The 9,714-nt window shown below is 38.3% G+C and overlaps 2 protein-coding genes across 3 annotated transcripts in view; one reads left to right on the forward strand and one right to left on the reverse strand.

The window, feature by feature from the left end:
* Nucleotides 1–603: 603 nt before the first annotated feature.
* Nucleotides 604–6,495, reverse strand: rpe65a (retinoid isomerohydrolase RPE65 a). Of its 2 annotated transcripts, none has more exons than XM_008334335.3 (16): nt 6,118–6,495; nt 5,746–5,773; nt 4,267–4,544; nt 3,970–4,052; nt 3,735–3,885; nt 3,227–3,334; nt 2,998–3,139; nt 2,781–2,928; nt 2,366–2,447; nt 2,131–2,263; nt 1,901–2,040; nt 1,684–1,813; nt 1,469–1,583; nt 1,298–1,392; nt 1,099–1,210; nt 604–1,006 (listed from the first exon to the last, which is right to left on the reverse strand). In XM_008334335.3, the coding sequence occupies exons 3-16, from the start codon at nt 4,275–4,277 to the stop codon at nt 861–863; spliced, it is 1,596 nt and encodes a 531-aa protein (XP_008332557.1). In that variant the 5' UTR covers nt 4,278–4,544; nt 5,746–5,773; nt 6,118–6,495; the 3' UTR covers nt 604–860. The 2 variants fall into 2 exon arrangements, with proteins under 2 accessions (XP_008332557.1, XP_016897771.1); XM_017042282.2 differs by having other exon boundaries at nt 4,267–5,391.
* Nucleotides 6,496–6,613: 118 nt separating this feature from the next.
* Nucleotides 6,614–9,714, forward strand: part of LOC103396307 (serine/arginine-rich splicing factor 11-like) — a 5,123-nt gene continuing 2,022 nt past the window's right edge. The window contains exons 1-4 of the mRNA XM_008334337.3: nt 6,614–6,886; nt 7,374–7,507; nt 9,397–9,512; nt 9,612–9,680. Of these exons, the coding sequence (XP_008332559.1) occupies nt 6,765–6,886; nt 7,374–7,507; nt 9,397–9,512; nt 9,612–9,680 (441 nt within the window). The 5' untranslated portion in view covers nt 6,614–6,764. The remainder of the gene's footprint in view (nt 6,887–7,373; nt 7,508–9,396; nt 9,513–9,611; nt 9,681–9,714) is intronic.

The raw sequence follows: 9,714 nt of genomic DNA on the forward strand, positions 1-9,714 counted from the left end.
GTTGCAAAGTAATGACAAAAGACAACCAAGACCAAGACAACTCAATGAAACAAAACAATTCAGTCATACTTTTGCACATTCATCAGCCATTAGCCAAAAAAACCCAGACATAAAACACAGTGAACATCTACCTGCCATTTTGTTTTTTAACACGTGTTCTAATCATGAACAATCATGATTAATCCACAGTTACACTGTGATTAATCAGATTTCAATCAGCACATATTTTTTTTGATGCATGTTCACTGAGAGTAGCAGCTTTGTAGGAACTACACACTACAGTGTTTAAACTAAGGTTCAGTGGCAAGAAATGTGTACATGTCTAGAGTGAAGGGTGAAACAGTCAAAGTGGGAGTCCTGTCTGGGAACCACCACAGTAACAGATTAGATTTTACACAATTAAAAACCAGCCGACTTCTCCTGTTCTGTGTTAATCAGCTTTAACAGTGAGATCTCTGGCTTTTCAGTAACACGATAAGAACAGACACGGTTCAAATGTTTAAAAGTAACCGTAATAGGATTTTGTGTGGCAACAACTTAAATCTCCCAAAAATATCTTAAGAATTTGGACTACAGGATTATTGTCAACGACATAACTATGGATTAGGGCCAGGAGGAAATGTTTGCCCTTTGTCTGTCCCTTCCTGAAGCGTAGAGTTAACAACCCAGAACCGTGGACTAAGGCCGTGTCGTCGGTCAATAGTGAATCAATCTTAACTTTACGCAGTCTTTTGTTTCCCCCCTGCGTTTATCTCCCCCAGATAAACAGAAATTAGAACATAGCACAGCATTGATAGCCACATTTTATTTATTGACCCATGAAGCCTTACTGCTTCGACATTACGTTAAATCTGTGTCTTCTAGTGTTTGTAGAGCCCGTGGAAGGTGACTGGAATGTCACATTCCACCTCTGCTCTGGCGATCTCGGAAAGATCTTTGGCGCTGAGGATGAGGAGATACGCTGGTCTCTGAGTGCCAGGAGCCGCCACGATGGTCAACAGCACGCCTGTCAGCATAGCATTAGATTGTGCTCAGGACAAAATGTCTCACAGTGACAATAAAAATACATCTATTATTATTATTAATATTATGACTAACCGTCATCTTCCTCCACTCCACCTGGAGTCTGGACAAACAGCGGCTCAGAGGGGTAGGACTCTGGCTCCTGCCACACCCAGGTCTCTTTGGTCCTGACATTCAACTTGCAGATCTGCACAGTAAGAAATAAACAGTTAAAGAAAGTCTCTTTTATATTTGTTCAACTTCATTTCAAAGTAAGAGCATTTCGTGAGCATACCCTGTCTGGTATGAAATGGTTCAGACCCAGACCGTATGCGTATTTGTAATTCTTTCCTGCATACTTGCTGTAGTTGATCTGAGGAAACTCAAAAGCTACAGAGATGTACAAGGTTAAAGATGTCACATTTATTTACATCCTGTGTCTGAAGTTTGACAGTGGTGTCAGTACCTTGACGAGGTCCAGAGAAGAGAACCTCAGGCTCCAGCCAGATCGATCCATCAGTGTGCATCACCGCTGTGGCAGTGGTGTACGGCAGGCTGACCAGGTTCTTTCCCTGCTCCTCCTACGTCATGTTCACGAGAAAATGCCGGTAGAACAAACGGTAGATTTTTCACGTGTGGGTCAACCTCTGCTCATGTTGTTCAGTTAGATTAGTAACTCACCCTTTCCACGTCCAAAGGAATGACGTATCTGCGGACCTCCGGCTGCGGAGCTATCATGGCCGCCTTCTTCACCTCATCCCAGTTGGCTCTCAGATTGGCCAGCCACAGGTAGTTGTACACAAACTCAAATCTATGTGACAGGATTACAGTTAAAATGATAGTGAACAACACAATTTAAATATAAATGAGAATCCTCAGTTTAAAGTTTGTCACGTGCCCTTTCCAAGCACACAGATCGAAAACGATAAACCCTTGGTCCTCGTAGGTGTTGATGTGGTGAAACAAGCCAATGGCTGCCCCTTTGAACTTGAGGTTGATGTATTCTCCTGGGTTCTTCTTGGCAATGTGAAACAAAGTCTGGAAAAAAATATACAGAATACAATGACCAGGGTAGAAGATGAAGGATTAGTGGTTTTAAATATTTAACCTGCTACATTAAGCTCCTACTCCTTGGCTCTCGTTGGACTCAAAGCAGTCCATGTAGTTGGATCCTCGGATGCTCCAGGCACTGAGGAATTTCAGCAGGTTGATCTTCACTGGGGTCTCCACGAAGACAAAATAGTTTTCTGACATCCCAAAGCTAAATAAATAAATAAATAAATAAAAAAAAATGAAACAACGACAAAGATTCTAATGAAGACACTGATGACACGCCAAGGGGACTGGTGTTTATATCACCCACCTGTGTACATAAGCAGGTTTGAATCTCTCAGCACTGGGAAACTGCACCACTACCTTGGTCTTCTCAATAGGATCAGACTTATCTAAGAAAACCACAAAAAGGTACACGATCTGACACAGTCATTTTATACTCTGTGTCTTTACATGAACCACAACATGTACTTTAGGCGACATGATGTGGACCATTGATTGTTTCACCTGTTATGTCACCATACAGTCACCTACAGATATTTAGTTTGTTTACTTTGTGTAAATGTGAACACAGATCCAAAATGGTAGCCTCCAGAGAAGACCACCACCACTGATGTGGGGAAAATGGCTAATTTTGGGTTACTGGAAATTAACAACATTCAAAAATTAAATAAACATTATTTTAAGTACCAAGAACTGTCAGAACTATATTTTAGTGAGACCACCTTTCTGTGTGGGCGGAATCTTGACAATGTTATAGGCAAGTGTTGCTCCTTTCCCCATGCAATTTCCAATGTTGTAAACAGTGCCATCATTTTCAATGTGAGGGTGAGCCGTCACTCCATTGACATTGACGTAGTGACACATGTCAACCTGCAAGGAAAAACTGTGTTTACAAAGATCAAACAAACAAACAAAAAAACTATATCGATTTTTCCGTACCTTCTTCAGTGTCTCCAAGGTCTCAGGGTTCACCTTAGTGATGTAGTTGGTTTCCGTCACAGCATAAAAATCCTCGCCCACAGGGTAGACGTTCACCAGGCAGTTGTCTGTGATTTCAACCCCCTTGAAGTATGAGAAAAACCTAAAAGCAAAAGTTACACAGTTGACATCCATACATGAGATCCTACGATGGTCAGGCTTAAACCATCTGAGTTCTGCAGTGACTAACCTTGAAAATATGTTTTTGCACGGATCAGGATACGCAAAAGTACCAAACTCAGTGATCACTACGCGTTTCTCTGTGATGGCTCTTACATAGGCATCTGTTCTGACGTATCTAAGACAGAAAAAGCATTGGAAAGGAAAAATTAATTAATAAAATAAATATAAATTAATTAAAAAAAATCTATTATATTCAGAAACTTTTAGCATAGTTGGGTTGTTTTTTGTTTTTTTTTTCTTTGATATCCATAAAATGCTTAATTTTCTTTCTTTGATATCCATAAAATGCTTAATGGATATCAAAGCCACAACTTTGAATTAACCCTATGACACAAAAAACCCATACCATTTAATTTTTTAGAAATGTTTATGAAAACAAAATTTAAAAGACATTTTTCTTTGAAAATTGTTTTATACAATACAACAATACTTTCCCTTCAGAATCTTTTATAGCAAATATTATGCAAATGATTGGGTTTAAAAGCAAAATGTATAGGTTACTACAAAAATCTTACTTCCTGTAATAGGTAACCTGGCCATTCTTGAAGTCAAATTTGTGCATTAGGGCCTGACCATCAAATAGGTGATAGAAAGGTTCATCTCCAACCTCAAAAAGTCCAGGTCCCAAACGTAGAAGACTTCCCCTTAAAAAAGCAGGGATTCTTCCTGCAAAGCACAAAAAAGTAAAGTAATAATTATAAAAAATAAACCCCTAAATAACTATGTCAATGTTTAAAAATGCAAACTAACCCGTCACAGATGCTGGAATGGGCTCAGCCAGTTCCTCACAGGTCTCAAATATCTTCTTGTAGCCTCCTGCTGGATGTTCAAATCTGCTCCCAGAGAGTAAAAATGTTAGTTTGTGGTATAAAAAGCAAGATGCCAGTTCATTCAGTTCAAGGCTGCAACGTTCAGTGTGAACCTTCTATTTATTAAGAGCCTCATTAGCTTCAGACACAACCAACAATGTTGGAGAATTGTCTAGACAGAGTCAAACAGCATTACAAACAGGTTTAATTTTTAAAAATGTATTTATCAGAAACTCACCGGCTGACCATGGTTCTTTCTTGTAGTTGCAGTACACACAGCAGCTCCTCAGAAAACTCCCTTTGTCCCTTCCCACCTTGAAGTCTCTGATCCACCGGGGGCTTTGGAGGGCATTTATTTGTCTGGATCCCGTCACAGTCATGCCAATCTGCTCCATAAACCCCTCTCTTGGCCAATCATGTTGCACCATGAACAAGAATCCCATTGTGCCCAATATCCCACAGAAAGACCTGACCTGCACCACTCTGAACCTGGATTTATTCTCCAGAATATTTCCTCTAGGGAAACATGCGTAGTAAATGTGTTGCAATAGTACATGTGATTCTTTTCTCCGAGTCATGCTGAGTAAGTGCTGTATGGATTAATGAACTGATATTTGCAACATGTTGGATGACACATTGAGTGGAGAATTAACGATTATATAAGCAAAATATCAACTACATAAGTAAGTAACTCCAGAATATTAACTTGTAAAATGTATGAAACTATGAAGTTTTAGATAAATTAGTCATAAAATGTTTAAGACTCTTTTCTGCATTATATTAAATGTAGAATTATACAAAACAAAATCCTAGACATGGTTTTAAACATCAGAGTATCTGTGACCATTCAACGTGTTTGATTATACAATATTAACTGGATAAAATGTGTTGTGGTCATTAGGTAAATGCATAACATCTTAATTTGCTTGTCTATAGTCTGTCTAATCCTCAAATTAAGAGATTAGATTTGTACATAGCCTGAAAACAATCCCTGTATTGTTTCTTCTAGTAAAAAGAAAGAAAAACATCAGCAGCTTGTTTTTTGCCAGACTCACGTCTCGTCAATGACGGTGGCTTGTGACTAGGGTTGCTACCCCTCAGCAATGAAAATAAGGGACAACCACATGAATACACATTTACAACAGTACAAAGTCAGGCAATTTTACATGTATACATTGACAAAATTACAAAGTCAAGAAAATGTACATGTATGCCTATACAAAATTACAAGGTCAAGGAAATTTACATGCCTTTTAGAGTTGTGGACATCTATGTTGATTGATGTAGCTAGAATTTAGGTAGTCACTCTTGACAGCAACTGTAACATCCAAATTGGTGGAAAAGGACCTGGACATCCAAAATGCTGGAAGATGACCACAAACGGGATATAAAAATTTTGGATTATATCAGTTATATAACCTGCCAGTGAACTCTAATTTAAAGTTGTAAAACTATTCCTAAGAGTTAGTTAATGTTAATTAGTTAATGGTCCAACTGGTACATAAAGGACAGGAGAGAAAGATAGGGAATGCAACCAAGAGGAAGTGCCACAATTGCAATGAACCCATTACTGGACGTCAGCCTTTTGACACCCAGATTTACCAGCCAATGAACTGTATTGCTATTAATACCACATTCAAACACACATGCAGCGATGCACGTCAGCCTGGTAGAGCACAGCAGCGACACAGAATAAAAGAAAAATGACACTCCTTACTGTGTTGAAGATCTTCAGGGTGACCATTCTGAAAAATAAACCAGAAGTGAAATAAATTAATTAAGAAAAAAAGTAACTGAAGGTTTGCGATAAGGAAACCATTTGTCAAATAATTGTCCATTTAATACAAAACAATGTCTTTTAGAAATTACTGTAGAAGACACTGACGCTGTACCTTAAACACTAAAATAGTAAAACAGTACAATAGTGACACATCTCCAAACTTTCTAAAATAGTTTCTGCAAAGCAAAACATATATATTTTTTAAAAAAGTGTTCTTTCACTTCAAGTGATGTCTAAGGTATGTAGTTGCATTAAATTCACTGAGTAAAAACGACAACAGTAAAGAATAAAAATCTAAACCTCTCTCACCTTTCTGTCTCGGTCGTTCATCCGGACCGAGCCCCCAATTAGAAATAACTCCGTACACCTGTGGCATGATCAAGCACGCTGCGAACATAACTGTGGGTACTCCTTTGAACACGTTTACTTAAAGTGTAAAAAGCAGAACAAGAAACAACAAAAACACTTGTACACTTACAATAGAATATGATATACAGTACGTTCTGTAAAACCGTGGTGCTTTAATGTCTCTTAAATTCATTGAATTGCAACGTCACCAACGTTGTATTCAGAAAACAAAGGAACGGCGCCCTCCTTTGGATACAGATGGCAGGTCAAGTTATTGTAATGACACCAGTTATTGTCACAGTTATTGTTAATAAACTAAAAAAATTTTTTTTAATTTTTTGTTCACTTTTGTAAAAATCGCGACATATCTGGAAAAACATAAATGAAATTTAAAATAAAGAACGAACTTTCATCAATACCCTATAGCGCATGCGCAACCTCCAGAGCGATTCAACATGGCGTCGAAATGCAACAGTCTCTTGTTGTAGTTTGAATACATGCGTTCACCGGCGAGTTAACCGCGAGATTCTGAAAATTTACCAAACGTGCGTGTGTAAAATCGGTTTAGGTTGTGTTACTATCAATAGTGTTGCATTTTAACAGGGAAAATGAGTTATACTACGAAAGTGGTGCAGGTGACGAATGTGTCGCCGAGCACGACGTCTGAGCAGATGAGGACACTCTTCGGCTTCCTGGGAACCATCGAAGAGTTAAAATTATTCCCACCAGAGTAAGTTCACAAGATACTGTGTTGCATACACGTTATTTACAACCCTACCCAAATTAGCTCGGTTACTTTGGTGTTTTGAAATGTGGTGATGTGTGTTGTATTGCCGATTGTTGGGACGGGGCTATGCTAACGTAAGCTAACAGTTACCAGAGACGTGCTTTTCTTAGCGGTTACTATACAGTGTATACCAGATTCATTTTCCTTATCAATGTTTAGTTGCTTCAGTTGTATCCAGTTGAGTGTCGAAACCAGGTGTGGGTGTGCTGTATTTTATATAATAGGGCTATGTAATTTAAGGGAAATAATTTATTATTGACTATTAAGACGTTTATTGGACGTGGTAATACTTTAAGATGTGTTATTTTTTTGTATTCAGTTGTAATTTGACAAACAGTAACAAAAAACACCAAATCAACACTGCATTGCTCATTATTTTATTTGTAAAGTCATTTTTTGTATTCATGTAATTCTTTTACTCTCTTAACAGTGATTCACAGATGCCTGTCACATCACGGGTGTGCTTTGTGAAGTTCCAGGAACCCGAGTCTGTTGGAGTGTCTCAACATCTTACCAATACTGTGTTTGTGGACAGAGCATTGATCGTGGTCCCATTTGCTGAAGGTTGGTCTAAATTTTTATTTTTATTTTACAAGCTAGAGGTTTTGCTGATTTAATGGCAAGACTATAGAAGAATGAGATCAAATGAATTCTGGGAATGTAATTATCCACTCATACTGGTTTATGCGTGTAAGCTGTTTAAGGCATCCATAACAGCTCTAATAATCACTGCATAAACAAGAAGCTGTTTGCCATGTTTATTTTTTATGTATTTTGATAAGCTCTCTGTCATTAAAACAGCAATTTCCTCTGCAAGTGATTTGTATCAAAATCAGCTTTTCAGACTCGGAGTTAAACAGTCTCAACCTCTGTTAAATTTCTCTTTGTCTTGTGTGTGTGCGCCTGTGTGTGTGAGAGAGTGTGAGAAGGTGTGTTGTTTTTGTAGTGAAGGAGGCAAAAGCAGCTCCCTCGTTGATGAGTGGTCCTCTGCCTGGCAACAGGGGGTAGTAGACATTTACAAAGGCCAGCAAGCATTTAAACCCCCTCTCTTTTGTTTTGTCTATTTGTCCCCTCTTTTAATTTATTTTATTGTCAGCATAAAGGTAAAAAACAAGGACTTATTTTAAAACTGACTTTTCTGCACTTGAAGACTTTGATGGCAGCTGAATAAGTAGTTGAGAGCCAGCAAGGAACAGGAATTAAAGTAATCTGTTTAAACACCTTTTATTTTATGTTACCAAATCCTAGTCTTGTTTGTTTTACTCATAGATTTGAGTGTGAGGTTCAGGGCATGCAGGTGTAATGCTATCTTTGGGTAGAGTTGCAGTTTACAACCATCAGAATACAACAGTATTGTATCATACATTGTGATAAGTGATTCCACTTGAAAAATCCTTCCAAAACTTTTTATTTCTTCTTAACTGTGGGAACCAATGGTAAAAGGTGTGTTTGCATTAAGGTAAACCTCCATCTCATGTCTTGAAAACCCATCCGACATGACATTATGTTGGTTCGATGATCTCTTTAACAGTGGTCTTCTTCTGTTGTTGTGTTTTACAGTTCTTTTACCTGGCTCAGCCAGTCCTGTTTACCAGGCCCTGCTGAAAATACCATCCAACAGTTTTGTCTCCTGCAGTAATCTCTCTCCCCCTCTCTCTCTCTCTCCCACTTTTTCTCCCTCTCTCTCCAATGTGCTTCTTTTTATATGTTTTCATACCTGTATGTCTGTATTTATCTTGAGTTTTTTGAGGAAAAGATTCACTGAAAGGTGAAGAAACGTTTTTTTTAACCAGATTCTAATTTAAAACATGTTATAGACCACAAAAAGGTAAACAAGGTGTAATTATTGGGTGCAAAATTAAATTATTCATCACATAAGATGGCAGGTAAGCACATCAAAATGATGGTGTACAACAGCCACACTGCTACTTAAAATCAAGTATGGTGGTCAGTGTGTGTTACCACCTCATCATCTGAAATGTGTTTGTGGTAAGTAGACACTGTTAGTTTGTGTAGTTTTCCTGCCAAATCCCTAAATTTCTCTTTGTTGTGTGTATGTCGATTTTTCTCTGCTTTTAGTAGTGAAGCCGCCAACGTGAGTCGCTTGTTTCAGTAACATCTAAATGAAAATTGAAGGCTCACCGCACTGGAGAAGCAGCTGTGCTTGCTTACGTTTGGTTCATGATAAAATACACACTCAGGTGATCTATTCTCGGCAGTGTTGATTGGAGTAGTGTGTTTTTTTTTATTCCAGCCATAGTTATGTCACTGCAATGATTGTGTTGAGATAAGGGAACTGTTCTCTGATCTGTAAGGTAACCCGTGTGCCGAGCCTTGTCTTTTTTTTTTATTTCCCTAAATGACAGTGTGAGGACATTTTCAAACATGTCTCTCTGTTGTCTACTTGCATAAAGTTGCTTTCAACTAATGCAGGATTTTTTATTTTGCTGCAGGCTCAATTCCAGATGAAGCAAAAGCTCTGTCACTGTTGGCACCAGCCAATGCTGTTGCTGGAATTCTGCCAGGAGGAGGACTTCTCCCAACACCCAACCCTATGGCTAATGCAGCAGTAAGTCTTCATACTCGCCATTAGGCACAAGACCATTAGATACAAATGGTGTTTGATTGGTTAAAAATTACTTTTTTTAATAAAGCTCTTATTTTGTAGATTGGAAATCCTTTGTTTTCGAACATGGATCCAATGGCTGCCTTTGGTTTCCCTAACATGAATTCTCAGGTAAGATAATGATGATTTTTTTTTTTTTGGCTGA

Source organism: Cynoglossus semilaevis, chromosome 20, assembly GCF_000523025.1.
Source record: "Cynoglossus semilaevis isolate Cse_v1.0 chromosome 20, Cse_v1.0, whole genome shotgun sequence".
In the NCBI taxonomy this organism is placed as follows: domain Eukaryota; kingdom Metazoa; phylum Chordata; class Actinopteri; order Pleuronectiformes; family Cynoglossidae; genus Cynoglossus; species Cynoglossus semilaevis.